Genomic DNA, 23602 nt, shown 5'->3' on the forward strand with positions numbered 1-23602 from the left:
GTCAAAAATGCAGTTTGGATCTGGTGTTGCCATGACTGTGGTGTAGGCTGGCAACTACAGCTCCAATTCAACCCTTCAACCCCTTGCCTGGGAACTTCCACAGGTTTGGCCCCAAAAGAGAAAAAAAAAAAAAAATTAGTGCCCATCTCCTAGTGTTGTTCTGAAGATGGACTGTGATGATGCAAAATATTTAGCACAGAGCCAGGCTGGGTCAGTGCTCTGCAAATAGTACTTGTCATGGTTTAGATCATGGTATCATTCTTTTGTAAACTTTGCATTTTGGAAACTGAAAAACCCTTAGCTCTGGCTATGCTATTCCATCCCTGTGTACCTTGTCCCTAGCATGCCTCTCCCATTCTTCACCTCCTTAATCTACTCCTATTCTACCTACAAAACCTTCCCAAAGTTTGAAGACTTCCTAAGCCCTTCAGATAGAGGCAGTCACCTCCCTCTTCACACTCCCTTTTTCTCCCTCAGTTGTATGGATCACAGGGACAGGTGTCTGGTTAAGTGGCTGTCTCCCCACCTGACTGCAGGGAACCCCATACTCCCCTGCTTTAATTGTCAGCATGGCAGTCAGCCCCGAAGAGCCCTCCATCAGTGTTTTCTGCATCGAGGAGAAGAAGACCTGCAGAAGCAGGAAGGCAGGCTCGCTGAAAGCTCCTCAATCTTCATGTTTCCTGCCACATGCGCGCGCGCGCGCGCACACACACACACACACACACACACACACACACACACACACAGAGTAACAGATGGGGAGTTATGTGGCTGAAACCTAGTGGCAGTGGAGTCCAAAGAGCCAGGAAGGCTGCCTCCAGCTTTGGGCAAAGACCAGCAGATGTGAAAACTCTGAGACATAATGAGTAGGAAAAAGCAAGCCTAGAGCATGTCTGTCAGTGTGGGAAGACCTAACACCACCTCCAACCAAGCAAACCCCTTTCTCCTTCTTCTTCTACCCTGGCTCTGGGCCCCTGTGATGGGAATGTCTGCATCCTCACACTTATTCAATGGGAAAGAAGTCCGAGCCAGACTGTGTGCACCCGGCTGGCACTGCCTGGTGTCATTAAGGCCACGTAACTCACTTGCCCTTCTGCTCCCATGCTCAGCGTGAATGGTCCCATGGAGAGGGCAGGGAACACACGGTCCAGCTGACACGAATTTTTAAGTATTGCCTGAAGCTCAACGTATCTGGCATGCCCAGAGCTCCTTTCCAAAGGAAAGCCATGCCAAGTGAATCTGGTGGCACATGGTTTGAGCATATGTTTGAGTTAAACCAGCTGCCTTGGCCTCTAGCAGTTGAATTGATTCTCAGTGTCCCAGCAAAGACACCCATATGTAGGCATCAGGTTGGCCAGTCATTTATGAGACAGCTCACGAGAAACTTGGCCCAGTGCAAAAAACACTCGAATGGTGACAATGTCTACTATCAACCTTTGTCTTGGGGTGAAGACAGAATGAAAGGAAGGAGGCTGGTCCTGCACCCAGTGTGAGGAGAGTTCTCTCCAGGTCTGCGGGGTGCAGTGGACCAGGAGGTCCTTGGTCCATGAAAGCATGCGTGTCCTTAGCAGAGTTTTATGGTCTTCCTCTCTGCCCATTTAGCCTAACACTAAACTCTCATCACCTCAGGACATCTGGACTTGCATTCTCCATGCACATAAAAGAGCTGAACATTCGGCTTGGAGTGTGGTGAATGCTGGTCGGTTTTGCTGAGTCTGATCAACCCTGGAATCCTGAACAAACTGAAGACTAGGGTCTGAGTTATTACCTCTGTAGCTCAATCATCTCTGACTTCAGTTATATTTGCTAGATTTGAAATTTTCACAGCCAGTTGACCCCCACATTACTATTCCTCACCCCTTAGTAAGATATGGGAAATGGGCATCCCTTCCCTACACAGGCTGAAGGGCTATTTGGGATCTGCTATATTTGAGTCTTTCATTGAACTTCAAACTTGTATGTCTTTTGGACCCTCGAGCAATAGAAGGTGGCAACCCTGATGAGACAGAGAAAAGGGTGAGAAGAAAAAAGGACATGTGTGTTTGGATGAAAAGGAGCAGCTAATATCACGGACTAAATAAACAGATATGCAGACTCACAAGTGAGAGTGTTCCTGCTAAGGATCAGAAAAACCAGTAAATGCAAAAATGCCCCAATTAACAAGTTCTCACATTTGTTTAGTCCCTCACAATTTACCAAGTACCTCCATATGCATTATCTCATTTAGTTCTCCTAGCGACTCTGTGAGCTGGGAAACAGAGGCTTTAGTTTATATTTTACACAATGAAAATGAAGATCCGAGAGGTTATCCAAGGTCACAGGACAGAGGCAGAATTTGAACGAGTTGTAAGCCCAGTGAGTTTACTGGATGGTCAGACTGTCATTCATTTTCTGTATGGAGGTTCTGAGCACAAGCTCTGGAAACAAGCAGAGGGCTAGTTTGTTTTGTTTTGGTTTGTTTGGTTGGTTGGTTGTTGGTTGGTTGTGGCCACCTGCTCAAGGCATGCCTAAGTTCCAGGGCTCTTGCCACTGTTGTGACCTGATATACAGCAGCATCAATGCTGGATCCTTAACCCACTGCACCATTAGACAACTCCAAGCAGAAGCGCTTTTAACTCACAGCTTCTACATGTCATAGGACCATGGCCGGTCTCTAATTGACTGGACCTTACTGTCCTCATCTGTAAAATAGGGGTAATAACGCTCCATACTCCATGCTGTTGTTGTAAGTAAAAAGTGAGAGAATATATTAAAAAGTGTTTACTGCTGGAGTTCCCTTCATGGCTCATTACTTAACGAACCCGACTAGGATCCATGAGGACACGTGTTTGATCCCTGGCCTTGCTCAGTGGGTTAAGGATCTGGCCTTGCTGTGAGCCATGGTGTAGGTTGCAGACGTGGCTTGGATCCCGCCTTGCTGGCGGCTGTGGTGTAGGCCAGCAGTTGTAGCTCTGATTCAACCCCTAGACTGGGAACCTCCATATGCTACAGGTGCGGCCCTAAAAAGCAAGAAAAAGTTTACTGCTGAGTCAGAACACAATTAAGCACATAAGAAATGAGCATTTTCCTCTCCATGTTGTTGTTTTATTATTTTAGTAGGAAGAGTAACAGATACCGAGGTATGTCTCAGTAACAGACCAGGGTATATCTTGCCCCAAACTGTGCTTATTCTGCTGCAACACACTGCATTGATTTTTTTCTCTCCCTTTGCAACATATATATTTTCTCTCTTCTTGAACACAATTTTTCTTCACCTTCCTTCCTATCACACATGCATAAAACCTCTGGCTTTCAATAAACACACATGTGCCTGGCTTACTACCTACCTCTTACACCCATCTGTCTGAGTCTTTCTCACTCACATTTACGAAGCATGGCAGGACCCAAAGCTGAGGTAGGAAGCCCAGCCATGGTTCTTAGCACGAGTCATTGTTTGGAGGACAGCTTAGCCTTCCCAACACGTGTTGATTTGGGTTTGCATGTTCCTGCTCCAAGTGAATGGATTTGAGGGTCTCCAGTGGTTAAGCTAATTAAATATAATTTTCCATTTTTTTGGTGTTTTAGGTGGGTTAGAGATTTCAGGAAGGAGAGAAGGACAAGCTGGTTTAGGTGGGTCTAGCTGAACTCCCATGTGATCTTTCACTTCTGAATTAATTCCCTAGATAAAGCGTCCTTTCTGGCAACAAGATAAACAGGTTCATCTGGAGGTTTGGCTCACTGACACAGAAAGACTTTCATGACCACAGTGCTTGCCCTATCCACCCCAGGCTCCCAGGCCCTGGTAGGGTAGAGTGGCAGGCATTGTGTGCTCAACAAGATTTCATATCCATTGGGAATCTAAATCACAGACACTACTTATTCCGCAAAGACCTTTCTGCAGATCTGCAAGGGCGAAGATGGCTGCATCACCTCCGCTCCCCCACCCCCCACTCCCCACCCCAGGCTGTGAATGACTTCCTTGCCCAACCTCCCTGTGCAAACTTCTGAGATGACAGACAGGTTGGAAACCACTGGCGGGGCAGAAGGTTGATTTCCAGAGTTTCAGGACCTAGTAGGGCTGTGCTGGCATCTTTTAAGAAGTTGATTCTGAGAAACCTTTTTTCTATGGTCGTTTCTTCTCCTTCTTCTCTCCTTTTTTTTTTTTGTCTTTTTTGGCCATAGCATGCAGAGGTTTGATGGTACAGTGCCTTGAGGTTGGATCTCAGTTTCCAGACCAGGGATTGAACCCCGGCCACAGTGGTGAAAGTGCCAAATCCTAGCCACTAGACCATCAGGGAACTCCCCTCTTCCATGGTCATATCTATTTTTAGGACAGTTCCATACCCCAGGAGCCTCTGCTCTCCTTCCCTCTTTGAAGAGACAGCTGAAGAGTTTTCCACTGACTTGTCAAATGTTCTCCTTACAGTATTTATTTGTTTGGATTTTTGCAACAGAGGTTTAGTTTTGAGCTTTTTTTCCCCCCAAGCACATGCAGGTTAGGACAAGAGCACTGAAAATATTCATAGCTGTAACCAAAAGCATTCAATAGACTTAATTATTTGCTCATATACATAAAAAGCAAACTGGCCATTGCCTCTGCCTCTAGGCTCTTATTAAAGTTAACATGGACAATTGGTAGAAGGTTTTGAAACAAGCTAAATGAGCCATCAAAAGTGAGCCATTCATTTTAGCAATGAACTTTGATGAACTTTGTTCTGTTGCTTGAAATGAATCAGAGCCTAAGAAACTTAGAAATAGCATTATTCTGTCCCCAGAGATAAAGCACCCATTTTCCCTTGGGGTCAGAGGTTTTTTGGTCACCTACAAACACAGTCAAATAATTTTCAACAAATTCACCAAAGTCATTCATTCAAGGAAGAAATGAAAGTTTTTTCAACAGTTTCTTCTACAACAGATAGTCCCATGAGAAAAAAATAAACCTCAACCCCTATCTCAATGCTTTAAACAAAAATTAGAGATGGGTCATAGACCTAAAAGGGAAAGCTCAAACTATAAAAGCTTTAGAGCAAAATATTACCAAGACTCATGTTTCTTAGTTCACAGAAAGTAATAACCATGAAAAAAAATTGGTAAATTGAATTTCACTAAATTTAAAAACTTTTGCTCATGGAAAGACAATGTTAAGAAAATTAATAGGCAAGCCACAGATTGGAAGAAAACACAACACATATTCAAAAGATCTGCATCCAAAGTATATAAAGAACTCCTAAGATTCAACAATAGGAAAGATAACCCAATTTTAAAACGGGCAAGGGACTTGTACAGACACTTTGCAAAGAAAGATGTACAAATGACTAATAAGCACATGAAAAAGAGCTTAACAATGTGTGTCATCAGGAAAATTCAAATTCAAATTGAAAGCACTCACTTTAGTTTAAAAACTGACACCATCGAATGTTGGTGAGAATCCAAAGCAACCAGAATTCTCAACTGCTGCTGAAAAATAGAGTTAAGTCACCTACTTTGGAAAATTGGCACTTTCTCATAAAGTAAAACCTACATCTACCCAATGAAACCAATTCCATTTCTACTTGTTTACCCAAGAGAAATACAAATGCTTTCTCAAATTGTCAATTTCTTCTCTCCATATCTTCACCTATGTCATTCCCTTCTGGAATTCCCCTTTTCCTATCCTCATCCCTCATTTCTGCATGTACAAACAAATACTATATATCTTTAATGTTCTGTTTTCAGGAAACTTGCAGGTTCCTTTCCCTTCTCTCTATCCTCCAAACCTCTTCTGTACTCTTTCTGTTTCCCTTAGAACATCCCTTTTCACACTGGTTACATATGGCGTGTCCCCAGCTAGTCTGTAAGCTCCCATCGACCTGATCCCTCTGGTCTGATTTATCTTCTCATAGTATTCAGAGCTTTACACAAGTTGTTTTGAACTAATACTGAAGGAACGACCTAGGGGACATATATTCATCCAAGACACGCTGGACTTCCGTTAGAAGGTTTTGGTCCAAGTGCTGGCTCTGTCCAGACGATGTTGGATAAATTCTCTGATCTTATTTGCCTTTATTTGAAGATTAAAAAACAAAAACAAAAACAAAACAAAACTGGATGTCTGCAGTAGATTCTTACTTTGGGAACCTCCCAATAAACTATGCCACCTTTCCCCAAATCACGCTACTCTAATCTTAGAGAGGAGACTGGGAGGGAGGGGAAGACCCTGAAGCCTGCAGGGAGCTCTCCAGGCCAGGATGCGAGCGCTCCCAACCAACCCACACCGGTGTGGGTGTGCACGCAGCGCTCAGCGACCACTGGTGCGACTGGAGCAAACTGGCAAAATGTGAAGCTCAGCAGCTGGGATGGCCTTGAATGCCAATACCACTTGAAGGAATACCTTATAAATTATCTTAATTACCACGCAGACCTTACTGTAACCCAGGCACAGCCCTATGCGCTCTCCTAGAGCAAATATTCCTTAAATACCTTTCAGTGTGTGTCTCTCTTGCCTTTATTTAACATGCATCCCTTGAAAGCGTGGGAAACAGTTCACAGCGCTCCTCTGTCGCTCCCCCCTCTACTTTTTGTATCTAATTAGAACTTGTAACAAGTGCTTATTTTTCGGTGCTTGTAGAGGTGGGGCAAGAGAGAGGGTGCTAAGCTCGCCTGGGGCCAAGAGCAATATTTATAAGTATTTACCTTCAGTTCAATCTAAACCCATCATTCTCAAACTTGGCTGCCCAGAGGAACCACCCTGGGAGCTTTAAAAACTAATACTGGGAGTTCCAGTCGTGGCTCAGTGGTTAACGAATCCAACTAGGAACACTGAGGTTGTGGGTTCGATCCCTGGCCTTGCTCAGTGGGTCAAGGATCCGGCGTTGCCATGAGCTGTGGTGTAGGTCGCAGACGCGGCTCGGATCCTGCGTTGCTGTGGCTGTGGCGTAGGCCAGCGGCTACAGCTCCGATTCGACCCCTAGCCTGGGAACCTCCATATGCGGGGGAGCAGCCCAAGAAACGGCAAAAAGGCAATAAAATAAAATAAAACAACAACAACAACAACAACAAAACCCTAATATTGTTTGGATGTCAGCCCAGAGTCTGATTTAATTGATCTAGGTTGTGGCCTGGGCATCTGGATATTTTTAAAACTCCCTAGACTACTCCTAGATTAAAAAGTACAGCGATAAATCTCTCATTCCTCTTTTCACTCTGAAAAAGTTAGATTCGCAGCCCGGGTCGGTGGCCAGGAGACCTGGCGCCCGGTGCCCGTCCTTTTGCAGCTTGCCAGCGCTGCACAGTCCCAGAAAATCTGCGCGCGCGACGACGCTAAACACGCGGCGGCGGGGCGGGCGGGGCCGCGTGGGCCCCGCCCCCGCACGCCTATCGGCGCGCGGTGCGGGCCCTGACGTCACTCTTGTCAGGCCGCGGCACATGGGCGGCCGGATGCGCTGAGCCGGGCGCTGCGGGGCCGCTGCGCGCTGGGGAGCAGCGGCCGCCGGCGCGGGGAGGGGGGTGGGGTGGGAAGGCGCGCGGCCTCCGAGCTCGCGCAACCGGGCCGGGACGGCGCGGTTCCTTCCGCTCTCTGCAGCTGTCTGCATTTTTTTTTTTTCCTGCCTTTTTCGCAATTTTGAACATTTTGCAAGACGAGAGGTTCGAGGCAGGTGAGAGCATCCTGCGCGTCGCCCAGGAGCCCGCGGCCACTTGGCGCGCTCTCCAGGGATCATCTGCACTGGGAACCTGAAAGTTTTTTGTTTTTATATTTTTACGTAGATGTATTTATAAAGACACAAGTATTTTTTTTTTCTTCCCCTTTCTCCACCGCCTCGAAAGCGAGTACTTTTGGCAAAGGACGGAGGAAAAAGCTCAGCAACATTTTGGGGGGCGGCTGGGTTTTTTGTTATTTTTTTTTTAAGAAAAAGATTCGAGTGCATCGCGATGGAGAAAATGTCCCGACCGCTCCCCCTGAATCCCACCTTTATCCCACCTCCCTACGGCGTGCTCAGGTCCTTGCTGGAGAACCCGCTGAAGCTCCCCCTTCATCACGAAGACGGTGAGCGCTGCCCTCCTGGCTGCCCCACTCTGGGAAAGAACTACGCTCCTGGGCCGGGCACCCCCGCTGGAGCATCCGTCCCTTCCATCCCTGCCGCCGGCACCCCCGCCCTGCTTTGATGAAATTGAAGAGCTCACCCATCACCCCACCCCTCCTTCTCAAAGAGGGGGGACCCCCTCTCCGAACCGCGTTTAAAATAGCGTTGGAGACCGGCCCGGCCTCCCCGCGTCCAGCTCGGGAGGCTCAGGTGGGAGATAGAACTTGACAGGTCAGGGTTCCCTAGATTGAGGCTCAGCCGCACACAGAGTGAAACTGCCTGCGAGGGCAGAGCTTCGCCGGCTGCGGAGAGAAACCAGAGGGAAGGCTTCCACTCGGGTGGGGGCTCGAGCCAGGGGAGGGGGGAGCCCTAATGCGGAGCCTTGGTATTGGAATCGTGCTTATTGCTGCTGTTAGTAGTTGTTTGGAACTCCCGAGGTGAGGTCGGGCAGGGTGCTTCAGAAAGGAGGATGGTGGCTGGGGCTGGCCGGGGGTGGGGGTGGGGGTGGGGGGGTGGGGGAGTGGTCTCTGGGCGGCTTCAGCGCACTGCCTCCAACGCTGTCACCTTCCCTGTGCACTTTTCCTGGTGGGAGGGGAGAGCAGAGCAGGCTCACGTGTAACCGCGCAGGAGCCTCCTTTGGCTTGAGCTCTTTTCTTGGTAAGTCACAAACCTTCCGCAGGCAACCTTGGCTGGAGTCGTGTGAGGAGGCTCCGAATCGAGCTGATGCTACCGGGATTTGTCTTTGGGGCTGATGGGTTTCATGCCTTCCATATTACAATAGCAGATGCAAATCGTGAGGCTCACAGTGTGGTCTTGAAACATAATCTGGTTACAAGTAGCTCTGGAGGACTCGCATCTTCTTTCCTAGCAGGGACAACCTGTTGCATTGGAAGAGTTGAGGGGTTTGGTTCGCAGTCTGCAGAACATAGCTCCCTCTTGACTCTCCTTTATGGAGTAGCACTTGGGGGGAAGGTGCTGTCTGCAGGCTTGTGTATCTGTGGGTGTTTTGAAGTCAGACTCTCAGGAGATGAGACTGTGGAGGATTAGAATGGATGGCGGTGGAGGCTGTGTTTCCCTAAGGAAGAAACTCAGAAGCCAAATTCCTTAATCCCAGATTCTACCCACGCCTGAGTACTAGACTTGTCCAAATCCAGATTACTGGTTGAAGATCCAATGGGGGTTTGTAACTGGTTTAAGCACACTATTGTATATGGAATGGATGGTCCGTGGGGACCTGCTGTATAGCACAGAGAACTCTATTCAATCTTCTGTAATAACCTGCATGAGGAAAGAATTTTAAAAAATGGATATGTGTATATGTATAACTGAATCACTTTGTTGGGCCACAGAAATTACTGCAATATTGTAAATCAAGTATAATTTATTAAAATGTAAAGAAAGATGTAATTGGGTGAACGACACATCTAGGTAGAAAATAGCTGCACACCTCCATCACAGGTAGATAGAGGAACCACCTTTTCTGGTAGCTGTGCTTTTTGACAGGTTGTGTATGTTTTGAGTTGGATCATACTTGAGCTTTTTGGAGGTGGGAGGAAGAAAACACTTTGTATTTAAAAGCAAAACAAGGAGTTTCATTATGGCAGCTAAGGATCTGGCATTGTCACTGCAGTGGCTCTAGTCACTGCTGTGGAGCAGGTTCGATCCCTGGCCTGGGAACTTCCACATGCTGCAGGTGCAGCCAGAAAAAATTAAGAAGAATTTTTTTAATAAAATAAAAGCAAAGCAAAACAAAAAAGCTCTGTTGTTAAAATACAATGTACTGCAGTGACTTTAGAAGGAAAAACATGTGGACTAGGAAGTTTTCGGCTCTCCTCTCTGCAATCTGAGACATTTGTTAAGCTCCTGTAAGTCTTAAAGCCTCCATTTCTTCATTGTGAATGGGGATAGTCAATATTTGCAAGTTTACTATGAGATGTTTGGAGGGAGGAAATATGTGGAAAGAACAAGGTATATCATAGGTACTCAAGGGAAGAGAGTCCTTGTTTTACCAAAATTAGAGTCACCAATGCAATGCACACTGAAGTATATAGAACAGTTGGCTAAAAGGGACCTGCTGTATAGCACAGAGTATTCCCAGTATTCTGTGATAATTTATGGGGGGAAAGAATCAGAGAGAATGCATATGTGTATGTGTATGACTAGGTCATTTTGTTGTACAGCAGAAATTATCACAGCCTTGTAAATTAGCTATACTTCAATGAAACTTTAAAAATTACATATAAAAAAAGAATTAGCCATGTACTGGCTTTCTAAGTCTGAATGACCTCATATTGTTACTGTAATGAATTTCCTGGAAGATAAATCATGCCTGGTTATTGGCTGTTTTCTTATAAATCACAGCAGTTGTATGTAATTGCAGGTGTTTTCTTCCCTCTATAGATTTCAATTATTATTTGTCTTCTCAAATAATGCACTGAAGCCTGTGCTGTCTTGTTTATATGCTAGATAGGTCTCTAACCCTGTCCCAAGGACTAGTGCTTTCTTTCCAAAGTAAATAGGAAGATGTTGAAAAACAGGCAGAGATCCATGTCCTGCCTGAACTTTTAACTCTAGAGCCACAAAGCCAGCAGCCAGAGAAGAGCCCTGGTGTGTGTGGAAAGTAGTTTTGTAGCAGAAGCCAGGAGGGGTGACAAAAAAGGGACACTTTTTTATTTTATTTTTTAAAGTCCAATCTTCCCACCCACCCCCCCCTTTTTTTTTTGCAGCATTTAGTAAAGATAAAGACAAGGAAAAGAAGCTGGATGATGAGAGTAATAGCCCGACGGTCCCCCAGTCTGCATTCTTGGGACCCACCTTATGGGACAAAACCCTTCCCTATGACGGAGATACTTTCCAGTTGGAATACATGGACCTGGAGGAGTTTTTGTCGGAAAATGGCATTCCCCCCAGCCCATCTCAGCATGACCACAGCCCTCACCCTCCTGGGCTGCAGCCAGCTTCCTCGGCTGCACCCTCCGTCATGGACCTCAGCAGCCGGGCCTCTGCACCCATTCACCCTGGCATCCCGTCCCCGACCTGCATGCAGAGCCCCATCAGACCAGGTAAACTCTCAAAAGGTTCTCCCTTCAAATGGGGAGGAGGGGGAAAGGTGGGGCAGGATGGGGGTGACATGAGTTCTTTTATGGCACAGTGGGTTAAGGATCTGACGTCATTGCAGGGCCTTGGGTCACTGCTGTGGTGCGGGTTCAGTCCCTTGGCTGGGAACTTCCATATGCAGTGGGCACAGCCAAAAATAAATAAATAAATAAATAAATAATGGTCACAGGATGTGGGTGACACAGTCGCCTTAACAATCAGGGGTGCTTTTAGCATACCTTAAAAGTGGAGTCTTGTATTTCAGCCACAGTAGTGGTTGTCCCACTTCAATGAGTGTGTCACCTAGAGAGTTAGCCGAAGGCAAATTCTATGGACCTACCCCCAGAAATTCTGATTTTTCAGATCTGGGTGAAGCCTAGGAATATGCGTTTTCAACCAGCTCCCTAGGGGATTCTAATGCAGCTGACTCAAGAACTGCAACCAACCTACAGCTAATGACTTAGCTAATGAAGCCATCTATCTCACCTTCTGTCTCTTTCCCTCATTTCCCAAATACACAGATAATAAGATTTTGCTGATTGATTTGGGAGACTCTCTGTAAGGCTGTGCTTTACCTCTGTTCCTGTTTTCTGGCCTAAAGAAAACAAATGCAAGTCAGGGGTGTTGGGCAGATAGCTTTTTCATCCATTTCACCTTGTGTTGTCACTGATTGAGGAACTGAATCTAGAAGCATCTCTCATATTCCGCCTGGCTTAGGCTTCTTGAGCATTAGAGCCTATCATTCTTTCTTCACTATTCCTGTACACCAAATTGTCCTTCCTTTTTTTTCTTTTCATTTTCATCTGTCCACCACATGTAATCCACTTTTATCAAAACCCACAAGGCTAGCTTTAAATGGTGTTGAAACATTACACAAAAACATTACCTGAAATGAGCAGTGTTTCAAAACCCACTGTTAAATGCTCAGATATAAACATGAGTGGAGGTGGCTCTGTCTTGGTGCCTTTTGCACCTGTAGTACAAAATGAACAGGAAGAAAGGCCATTTCATGTGCACTGGTAACCAGGAACAAAGATTCAGCCGGATAAATTGTCAGGAAGGTCGCCGAGCCAGGGGCCTTAGCTGCAGGGAGGACAGAAAGCAGGACAATGGGAGACTTGTGCTAGAGATCATTCCTGAACTCCGTGTCCTCAACTCGTATAGAATTTCTGTGCCACGCAGAGCGAGATTGAAATGAAAGGAAATGGCGCAGAGGAGGAAGAGGATGTCGCTGCCTTGAAATGTTAGTCTTGGAGTTAAAGCGCTCCCCTCAAATTTCTTGGTGCTGCCCCTTCCCCAAAACTCACTTTGAATGATGACATCAAGGCTTCTGGCTGGAATGGAATTTCGTCTTGGCCTCTGACCACCTCGGGAGGCTGCAGAAGCTTGGGGAAACCCTCCTGTATGTGGCCCGGAGCCCTTGTCCCTTAGAAGGTACAGGGCCATTGTCCCAGTTTCTTCCAAGGAACAGACGACAAAATAAATAACTATTCAGAGTGAGAAAACAGCCAGGAGGAAGGGGACAGCGCCCCAGTGAGAAGGCCGTGGTGCTCTGCAGGATGAGATGACCACTTCCTCGCCATGTGACTTGCAAAGTGACCCAACCTCTTGGGGCCTCAGTTTCCCTTTGTGTAGGAGGGTGTGATGTCTACTTGACTGGGTTATTTGTGGAAACTATAGATAAAGTAGAAAGGGGCAAGTGACTAGCACTGAGTGTTTTTTAATGAAAGCAGTTATGATCATTGTTTATCTTCATAGAGTAATTAAGTGTGCAGTGTATAACCCCTTATTCTGGAGAGAAATGTGAGGAGATTTTGACCACTAGCTTTTGGCTTGAGGTATTCTAAGCCTAACTCTTACACTCAGTTGACAAGTATGTCTCAGTCTTCTTTTGAGTACAGGATGTGTGCCATGTTGGAAATACTGTTTTATTTTTTTCCCCAAGAGGCATGCAAATGTTGTGTTCCCACCTGGGTTCTTCCTGAAAATTAAGAATCAAGTTTTTAGAGCTTGAAGCTTCCTTAAAAGTCATTTGTTAGAGCTCATTAGAATCAGTGTTAATCACTGACTTTCAGAAATTTGTGATACCCCAGTCCGGTTTGCAGTCCACAGCAGAGGACTCCTGAGTTTCAATGGATATCATTTTCTTAGGTTATAGAGTTAAAGAGGGCCCTGGGATCTAGAAATAAGCTCTTCATTTAAACGTCTTTTTTTCATAATAGAAACATACTTCAACGTAATCTTCAGTTCATTTAAACTCAATGATACTCCTGAAAAACAGGGAAGAGAAGTTAGAGCTCTTCTTAAAATACCAAATGCAGCTAACGTGGCACTGCTGTTCTCACAGTGCTGACCATTATAAAGATTACGCTGTGAGGTAAGATGCTAGGGAATGTGGAATGGATGGATGCTCTATTACAAGCAAACCTGAAAAAGGAGAACTTTTTTTGATTATTCTGCGTAATCGCAGAGGTGACCAGAATAGAACCACCAAGTTAATCTCGAGGAAAATAAGTCCTCAGAAGGGCGGAGCACAGACGTAGCTGTGAACATTCCGGGAATTGTAGAATTTCAGTCTCAAGCAAGATTTCTCAGCTTTGGCGCTGTTAGCGTTTCAGGTGAGTCTTTGTCATAGGGACTGTCCTGTGCACTGTAGGATGTTTGGTCCTACACTCTACCCTGTGACAAATAAAAATGTCTCCAGTCACTGCCACACGTCCCCTGTGGGCAGAATCACTCCTGCTGAGAACTACTGCTCTAGACTTTCAACTTGAACTGCAAAATCTGGGCTTAATTCGGCATCCTGTCACACACATGGATGCTTTTCTACTTCTGTAACATTTTATGGCAAAACTTTGGAGAAAGTCAGGAGACCTTAAGTTGCCAAGAAGAAATATAATGTTAATAAGAACATAGTTATACACTGTTAGTTGATAAAACTAAGGCGTCAGGCTAATCAGCAGATAATTGCAAAGCAGTTTTCCTAAACATTTGTCTTCTGCTCTCTGCTCGGCATGCGTCTTTTGAGTTACACTCTGTAGCATTGTGCCATTACTGCTACTTGTGTAGTTGAATGGAAATGAAGCCCTAAGGTGACAGATGATGCACTTCTAGGCGTACCCCAGGTGAGCAGTTTTGTGGATTCTCTTACCATTTACCCCGACTGGCTTCCAGCTCCTTTCTTGTTTTATACACCCATCCTTATTCCTCTGTGTAGCTGTCTGATCAAAGAATAAATTAAATATCTAAATACAGTTTTCCTTGAAGAAATAACACAGGGATCCATTGACACCTCCTATGGCTGTGAGGTTATTGCTGAGCTTTCTGAGCTGACGTCGTACTAAAGGAAGAGTGCTGGTGCCTGGATGCTAGAGCCACCTGCACAGGCTGTGCAGTCCCCGGAGGTGCCGCAGAGATGGCAGGAATCATCCTGACCGCTTTGACGTTTGCTTGTCAGATACTGTCAGAGGTGGTACCCAAGAGTGCTTTGCTGGAGGTATGTGCTGGGTCCTAGGAAAATAATCAGTTTGCTCTGAGAATTGAGCGATTGCTTTAAGGACAGCAGTCCCTTTAGGGAAAGTCATCTATAGCAGACAAAGGCAGAGTTATTTTTAAATCACATGCTTGTAAAGCCAGATTTGAAATTGTTTCCTCTGGTGGTTTTTCTTTGAATAGCTTGGGGGTGTCCTACCACTGTTAGACCCGTATTCAACTGAGAATTGAGAAGCCTCTCTTTCCAGTTCTGAGCACAGAGACTAGGCTGTGACGAGAGCTGGTTACGGAGCGAAGTGAAAACTCTTCCATGTGGTGGTGTTGGGGAGAGGGGGGCATGAGTGGGTGGCCCAAGCAGAGTGGGGAGGTAGGGGAGAAGCCATTGCACCTTCGTAGGGTGAAACCTATGTTCTGTTTTTACTGACCTTCCCTTGTCATGAGGTTATGACAGGGAAGGAAAATGCTGGCCGTGGATCTGAACAATGATGAAGGGGAGTTCTGTGCTGGTGGTTTTGGGATTATGGGAAGTCCTGCTGAGGCAACAGGATTCACTTGCTTTTTCCAACATCATGAGATAAAGCTCTAGTTTCTCCCTTCCCTTAAGGGCAAGCAGTTCCTCTATTTTCCCATCTAGCATGTTGGTATGTCTGCAGATTGGGAGTGCCGTGAGGTGCACTGTGCCTCAGGTATCTTGGAAGTGCTTTTCCTTCATCAGGATCAAGGAGGTCACAGAGTTGGGGGGTGGGGATGGTGGGGCGGTTCGGGCAGGGATAGCTTTTTTTTTTTTTTTTGCCTTTTGTCTTTCCTAGGGCCGCACCCATGGCACATGGAGGTTCCCAGGCTAGGGGTCGAATTGGAGCTACAGCTGCCAGCCTACGCCATAGGCACAGCAATGAGGGATCTGAGCTGCATCTTTGACCTACACCACAGCTCGCGGCAATGCCGGATCCTTAACCCCCTGAGTGAGGCCAGGGATTGAACCTGCATCCTCATGGATCCTAGCCGGGTTCGTTAACCACTGAGCCATGATGGGAACTCCTCCTGGGATAGCTCTGTTTAGGAGGCAGGCAGGACTTTTTTGGTTCTGTTTCTTGCAGAGGTCTGTCTTCTCCACCATAGTCTGTGGAGGACAGGCTTGCCTTGTTCTCTTGACTTTGTCATGTGTAGCATTCCCAGGACAGCCGATCCTAGCCTTCTGGGAAGGGGTATTCCCAGATAGGTGTGGACAGCAAGTGTGCCTTGGTGGTTAAGACCCAGGGGCTTGGGTCCACCTCCTGGACACGCATTGGCTTGCTGTGTAACTTTGTGTCAGTTTTTTGACCTCTTTAAGTCTCTCTTTACTCATGAATAGAAGGGGCACTATAAATAGTCCCCCTCCTGTGGAGTTCTAGCAGGGTGTGTGGTACATGTACACTCAGACTCCGAAACTAGAATAATGTCATGGCGTGTGAGTAGGGAAAGGAAGGGCTTATCCCCAGCCGCAGTCTCCGTTTAGGGATTTGTTTCATCCAGTGCTCTTCCCTCTGCAAAAATAGGATGTGCATGCTTTTGTTTTTCTTTGCCAGCATGCCCAAACCCTGTTCTGTGTAGCCAGCTTGACTTTTCTCCTTCATTCTGAGCTAGTACAAGCCACTTCTGTGATGTTAGCCCCAGTAGCGGCACTTCTGGCTTAGCAACCTCCTATTCTTTCAGCGTGGAAACAGCACACACACCCCCCCCCGCCGCCCCCAGCCCCCAGCTCTTGTGCAAGCCCCAGCACCCCTGGCTGCCCGCCTGTGTGACCGTGTGCTCCAGGCACGTGGCTGTGCCCTGTGGAGCTCGCCCAGCGCTGGGTGGCGTGCTGGCTGCCTGCCACCCTCCCGCCCCCACTCTTGCCTCCCTTCCCAGGCGAGCTCTAGCAAGCGCCAGCGAGAAATTGTAATCCTGACCCTGGCATGATGAGAAAGCCCAGCTTCGGAGGGCAGTTGATATGCCAGGGAAACCTGGCCTGCCTGTGTTCTAGCCAGACCCCAAATGCGGGCCCCTCCCCTCCCTGTCTGCCCAGAGGTGCTGTCTTCTCTGCGCTGCTGCGGTGGGCAGGATTCCTGCAGGCCGGCTGCTGCCAAGGAGCTTGGCAGAGGCTTTTCAGTTCAGCACTGTGTCTACCAGACTAGAAAAATAGCAATATAAAGACAGAACTAGGTAGAGAAGAAGGAAGGGGGTGGGGGAGGTGGGAAGAAAGGAGCCGTGATAACATCCTAATGCAGAGAGCCGGAGGGTGAGAGACAGCAGTGATGGATTAGGTTTCTCAGGAACCTCTGTTCCGACCAGCACTAATCACTTTTACCCAGGAATCATTTTTTATGTCTCAGCAGAGAAAATGGAGGGAAGAGGGAAGGTGGTAGGGGAAGTATTAAGATGGAAAACATATCGGAAAAGAATACATGGGAGATGGATGAGGAGGAACAGGGCCTGCATTTGATTCTCTGATGGGAATGGTTGAGAATTTTGGTCCCGTCTAATATCTTTATTATGATATTTGGTGTTCCCTCAGCAAATGTCCTAATCTGAAACCACTAAACCATTGTTTTGCAATAAACTTAAAAGATCTTCAGACCTAGATGTCTCCTGACTGCCATTCACACGTCCGTCAGAATGAGCTGTCCATCCAGGCAGTGAAGCAGTGTTGTAGGGCATAAGAGCCGAAAGACAAACACAGCTGTGTCTGCCATGCTTGCTCATGATCTTGGGCAGGTCCTTTAAATGATCTGAGCTGTGGATTTCCCATCTGGAACTTGGGAGTAATCACTGGACCTGCCTCCTAGGATTGTTGAAATTCATACGACCTGATGCTTGGAGAATACTTGGCACAGTGTCTGGCACACAGTAAGCACCCAGGATCTGCCGCTGTAAGTGATGTCCTCACTCCCATCTGATCTCATTTTTTATAGGAGGAGCTTGTGTCAGACTCCCGGGCAGCCTCCATGCTTTTCCCTTCCTGGCCAGTTCAGGCCTCTGGAATTGGAAGTTCTTCTCTGTTTCTCTGCCAAGTCTTGCTCACCCTTCTCTTCACCTCTGAGTTTTAAGTAACCTCGAGTGGCTAACTATAATCTTTATTCAATGCTGCTTGCTCATGGATGAGATCAGAAAATTCAAACAAGGGGAGTTCCCTGTTGATCTAGTGGTTAGGACTCAGTGCTTTCACCACTGCAGCTGAGTTCAGTCCCTCGTCTGGGAACTGAGATCCCATATCAAGCACCTGCATGCTACAGCCGAGAGAGGGAGATGAGAGAGAGAGAAAGAAAGAAAGGGAGGGAGGAAGGGAGAGAGAGAGAGAGAGAAAGAAAGGAAACTAAATGCACTTCAAAGAAGTTATGGAATAGAGGATTTCTCCATGCCATATATGGCTAGTAAATCAATTGATGTTACTATTGAATTTTCCTAATAGACAATAATTATACTTTAAGGAAATACAGGACCTTGGAGGTAAAGAAACCATACAGCCATGTTAGGTGCTAGGAGAGGAGAAAAGTCTAGTTCATTTTTGTGCCTTCAAGCAAGACTTTCCAGAATAATAATTCCTCCTTCCTCCAAATGGTCCTTTGATGAATAGATCTTCACTCTTTCTGCCCCTTCACTTTCTCATCTTCAAAGTAACACTTTGGTGGGTTGATGTGAGCTTTCTAATGAGCATGAGGGGCCAGCATGGCATCTGGCCCGTGGTAGGCCAAGTCTTACCCCAGATCAGTCCCTTTCCTTGAGTTGATGATATGAAGATGAGAAAGCAGCAGAGGAAGCTGTAGGGGCTGGAAGCACTGTGGACAGTCCCCAGAAATAGCATCCCACTGGGCATTACTGCCCCCTGGGGAAGACAAGACAAGGGTATGGTTTGGCAGCTGGTCTCAAGGAGATGGCAATTTAGTAGAGCCGCTAGAACTTTGGGTGAAAGGATGAGTGACAGGACAAGCTAGCATGTTCTCAGTGCCAGATGATGCGTACCGAGAGGCCTCCAGTATCTATTGAAAAGAGGAGGGTGAAAGGGTAAGCAAGACAGTAAAACATTTGAAAATGAATAAGGGAGCAAGTGCAGACCCTATGGACTGCTGAGCCTCACAGGGAGCTGCCCCAGTCTGGAGCATTGGACCTTCTTTGGGGCCTCAGAGGGAGAGGTGGAGGAGCCAGAACTGTGAGTGAGCGGCAGTGGTGCAGCAGAGTGTGAAGGCAGCAATGCCCACCGGGGTTTGGGAAACAAGGTGTTGATCCAGTTTGGCCAGTGCAGAAAATTCACATCAAGGAGGCAGGGAGATGCATCTAGGGAGCAGGTGCCAGCCAGGCTGGCAGCCTCGTGAATGCCAGGCTACCAAGCTTGAACTCTATCCAGGAGGCAGTGGGGAGCCATTGAAGGTTTTTGAGCAGGGAAATGGCATGTGGACATTTCCTCTTGGGTTCAAGGTTGGATTTGAAACATTTTTAGATACTTCACAATAGTTTCCTCTGGCAACCGGGACTTCCTTATGATTGTTATTTTGAAAATAAATACTCTCCCTTGAACATCAAACAGCTTTTCAAAACACAATGTTCTAATGATCTAGAGAAAGTAATTCAAAAACACAGGGTTTAAGTTTCAGTTACACAGCCCGTCATTTTGGTGATTGGGGGAAATGCTCTGGCAAGAAAGCAGCTTGAGGGATTTGAATGGTTCAGAATTTACAAGTTCAAAAGCAGGCCTGGTCTCATAGGAGTAAAAAAATAGATTTTTGTAAACCCAATCCATGAGCATTCATGTCTTTAAAATGCCTCTATGTTATAAAGCTTATTGGGTTTGCAAACAGGTATGTTAGACCTATTTCTATGAGTCTTTTTTTTTTTTTTTTTTTTAGGTACTTGTATATATATGCGTATGTAAGAGAGAGAAAGAAGAAAGGTGTTACTGCTTCAGTGATACAAATGGTACTTGATTATAAGGGTTACCTGCAACAGTAATATCAGACTGAAAACATTTAGCCAAGTGTTTGGCCAGCTTATTAATTTTGCTTCTTAGAGACAAAGGAGTCCTTATTACAGTTTTGTATTCTTGAGTCCTGACCTTGTGTCAGTCTCCCTTCTTCCCTGGACCCGGAATTTGCCGTGCATCATGCTGAGATCTGGGGCGACCGAGGGAGGGGTGTTGTGTTGGGGTTGCTGCTGGAGGAGAGGGACCTGAGGGAGGAAACAGCCTCTGGGGGAGTCATGGGGGCTGCTGAAGGGCACCTGCATGAAGTAATTCACTCAGGTCTCTCTGAAGTGTTCTCTGGTATTGAGCCAAGATTACAGAAAGCGGGAGGAGTTGCCATAACCCAAACGGGTCCACTTAAGTAAAAAATAACACTCAGCGTGTGCAGTTTCACCTCCAGCTCTGTACAGCAGACAATTACAGGAGTGTTGGCAGCATCAAGCGTCTGTTGGGGGAAAACTATACAGTACGTGTTCCTGCTAAATTGGCTTCTGGTGGATACACACTCCATGACTTAATGTGAAAATTCCTAAAATGTTTGTTTTCCTTCTTTTCTGACTTTAACAAGTATTGTTACTGTCTCAGCTCTCTAACCACCCAGCTCAGAATGGGAATCCAGTCTCACTTTCTGTCCTAAATAATTGCACAGTTCCACTGTCACATATTTCCTAAAAGTTTTGTTTTTAGAAGTTTCATCTAGGATTTTTTTTTTCCCCCACTAATGATTTTTGGAAGGATGCTTTGGCATTTGGGGTCTTGTCATGAGAGCTGGCTTGTGGCTAATTAAACCAAAAGATCTTGTGTGGGAGACCCTAGATGCCTTCAAAACAATGGGTGCACGCTACAGGAAGATGCTCCAGGGAGCTGCACACTAAATCTTCTGTGACAAAATGTTCTCTTAGAAAGTGGGATTGCATAAATGGATCAGCAGCAGTAAGTGCCTTGGCAGAAACTCTTTGGGAAAGAGCAGTGCTTTCTTTTGTAATGAGCTCTGGGAAACAGTCTGCGTTGATGTCCTTGCTGTGGAACCCAAGCGTGGACAGTGGAGAAGGAAAGTCTCACTGCTGCTCTGTGTTTCTGCACTTAATGGAAAGAGTTAAGTGAGGCTGTCCATTCATGCACAATAAATGCCTCTTGAATGGAATTGAATGGGAAAGTGAAGGTTTGTTTGGGGAAAGAAGCCACCAGGCCCTGACCAATGGGAATCAAGGCTATAAACCAGATGAACAAGATCATCTAGATAGGCAGTAATCAGATTATCCAGAACAGAGATCTCAGTACCCCAAGATAGGAAGAGTTCCAAGGAAGGTGGCAGTCAAACTCCATCTGCCCAAAGGATTGATCAGAAGACTTAATTCACTTTAGAATGGAGTCATTGTGCTATAGGCTTAGCTAGTATCGCTGAAGGGGATTATGGAGCTTTTACTAGAGAAAACTAGATGGAAATCTTATATCTAGTTAGAATAATACTGCTTTTTTTTTTTTTTTTTTTAATGGCTGTACCTGCAGCGTACGGAAGTTCCTCAGGCAGGGGATTGAACTCATGCTTCTAATGAAATAATCACCCACTAGAGCAGCCTCTTCTCATTTTTCCCCTCCCTTCCCTTCAGCAACAGGGCACCATGATGTGGTTAAAATCCCAGCCTTGGCTTAGATCTTGGCTCTGCGTTGACCAGCTCTCTGCCTCCTGCCTTTGTTTTCTGCTTTGTACGTGGGTATGGTAATCCCTGCTCCAGCCAGTTTCTGGAGGACTCAGTGAGCTGCTGTATGGAAAGCACTTAGAACAGGGGTCAGTATGTGAATGGAAGCTTCCACCGTTTTTATTTGTATTCTCTGATTACTGTTTTCCTCTTTTCCTACCCCCAATGTCATCTTAAGGACGCTTAAGTAGAAATGAATCTTGTGCTGTAGCAAAGATGGCCAGACCTCCCCAAGCCCCACCCCCGACGGCACCTTCCAGACTCTCTTCTCTGCCATCCTGTGTGCGGTTGAATTAGTTCCTTGCCCTGTCTTCTCACAAGACTTTCAGGATCAAGTGATTCCTGGCCAAGAAACAAATGCAACATCGTCCCATCCCCCAATGGATTCGAATGAAAACTGGTAAAATCAGGTACAATTCGAAAAGAAGACATTGGAGGTGAACCAAGCTGGGTTTGTAGGGAGCCTCCGCACATGAGGTGACACATGTATTTATGCCATGTGACAGTCACTTGCATCTGACCATGTCACTCTGAAAACGTCACAGCCACAGTTGGGTGTATCAGGAAACGGGTCCCCTGTGTGTGTGTGTTTCTGCACTTTGCCTCAGTAATAAATATGTGAAGGCCTCTTGTTGGAAGAAAAAAAAAGATGGCCAGGAACTGCTCCCCACCTTTTCGGGCCTTGTAGGGAAGAAAGGGGAATGAAGAGGCAGAGCAGGTGAGTGTCCTAGGTATTTTCATCTGTGAAAAGATAGACCTCACCTGAAAATCCTGCTTTTGCCTCTGTGAGGGTGTACATGCCGGCTTCCTTGGATAGCTCTGAGGGCCAGAGCCGTGTCTTTCATCTTCATACTCTTTGCCATCCTCCGAGTCTGTGCCTGGAAGACCTTGAGCGGGTAAAGGGGGAAATGGGACTTAATTTGTTTCGGTTAGTGCTCTTAAGCCTTTCCAGTAAGCTATAGGATTTGTGACTGGGGTTTCTTCTTTTTCCTCTTTGGTGGTGGCTTTGTGTGTGAAGTGGAGGACTAGCAGTATGCCTCGCGTGGGGGAGGCAGGGCCATGGGTTTCCAATGATAATGAACCCCCTGGCCTTCTGCTCCCCTGGTGTAACTCTCTCAAACACTTTTTTATTTTATTTTTTTTTTGAATTTTATGACTGCACCTGTGGCACATGGAAAGTTCCCAGGCCAGGGATTGAATCCAAGCACCAGCTGTGACCTACGCCTCAGCTGCGGTGATGCTGGATCCTTAACCCACTGCGCTGGACAGGGGATTGAATCTGTGCCTCAGCAGCGACCTGAGCTGCTGCAGTTAGATTCTTAACCCACTGCACCACAAGGGAACTCTTCCTTTATTCACCCTATAAAATGAAAAAGTGGCAGAGGGTCAGCAGAGAAGAAAAATAAACCTTTCTATAAAAATCAAATGGAAACATGAGGGACTACTCTTTTGGAAGAAAAGTGGGAAAGTACTTTTTACACCAAGGGGCAACTAGAAGTTGATTAATTTAAGAATTGGGATTAACCTGTTACAACTTTGTTTTTCAACCAGGTTAGAGAAGTGGCATTCTTGGCATGGGCTTTGATAGAGTACATTTTGTACTGTTCATATGGGTGTGGTGGGATTAACCTTTTAAAGGTACAGCAGTCCTGTCTTAAGGATAACAAAGCACATCAGCATCAAAGCTGGCAGGATAGGCGTTCCTGTTGGCTCAGTGGGTTAAGGAGCTGGTGTTGTTTCTGCTGTGTCGCGGATTCAGTCCCTGGCCAGGGAACTTCCACATGCCTCAAGCATTCCCAAAAGAACCAAAAACAAACAGGGGAGTTCCCGTTGTGGCACAGTGGTTAACGAATCCAACTAGGAACCATGGGGTTGCGGGTTCGATCCCTGGCCTCGCTCAGTGGGTTAAGGATCCCGCGTTGCCATGAGCTGTGGTGTGGGTCACAGATTTGGCTCGTTGCTGTGGCTCTGGTGTAGGCCGGTGGCTACAGCTCCGATTCGACCCCTAGCCTGGGAACCTCCATATGCTGCAGGAACGGCTCAAGAAAAGGCAAAAAGACAAAAACAAAAACAAAAACAAAATTAGGCAAGATGTTCCCTCTTGAGAGGGATATTTGATTCCAGCTGAAGCTCCCTCCACATGTTTTTACATCCAACCAAATATTTCTGAGCTTTTATAATGAGTGGGCACAGTGCTCCTAGGTTTAAATGTGATAAATTCAAATGAAGTCACAGCAATAACCACTGTGTGTTAAAGCCCGGATGCTGCTAAGCCCTTAATGTAAGAGGCTGTGGAAATCAAC

At 46.4% G+C, this 23602-nt stretch overlaps 1 protein-coding gene and 1 pseudogene across 4 annotated transcripts in view; both read left to right on the forward strand.

Moving 5' to 3' along the window:
• HLF (HLF, PAR bZIP transcription factor) overlaps positions 7363-23602 on the forward strand; it is a 54259-nt gene continuing 38019 nt past the window's right edge. For 2 of the 4 annotated variants that reach the window (XM_021067249.1, XM_021067250.1), the window contains exons 1-2: positions 7363-8002; positions 10766-11101. In XM_021067249.1, the coding sequence (XP_020922908.1) occupies positions 7888-8002; positions 10766-11101 (451 nt within the window). In that variant the 5' untranslated portion in view covers positions 7363-7887. Of the gene's footprint in view, positions 8003-8575; positions 8697-10765; positions 11102-23602 lie in introns of those variants that run through there. The other 2 variants (XM_021067251.1, XM_021067252.1) reach the window with 2 other exon arrangements.
• On the forward strand, positions 14551-22181 carry LOC100736688 (annotated as a pseudogene).

Source organism: Sus scrofa, chromosome 12 (assembly GCF_000003025.6).
Source record: "Sus scrofa isolate TJ Tabasco breed Duroc chromosome 12, Sscrofa11.1, whole genome shotgun sequence".
Lineage (NCBI taxonomy): Eukaryota > Metazoa > Chordata > Mammalia > Artiodactyla > Suidae > Sus > Sus scrofa.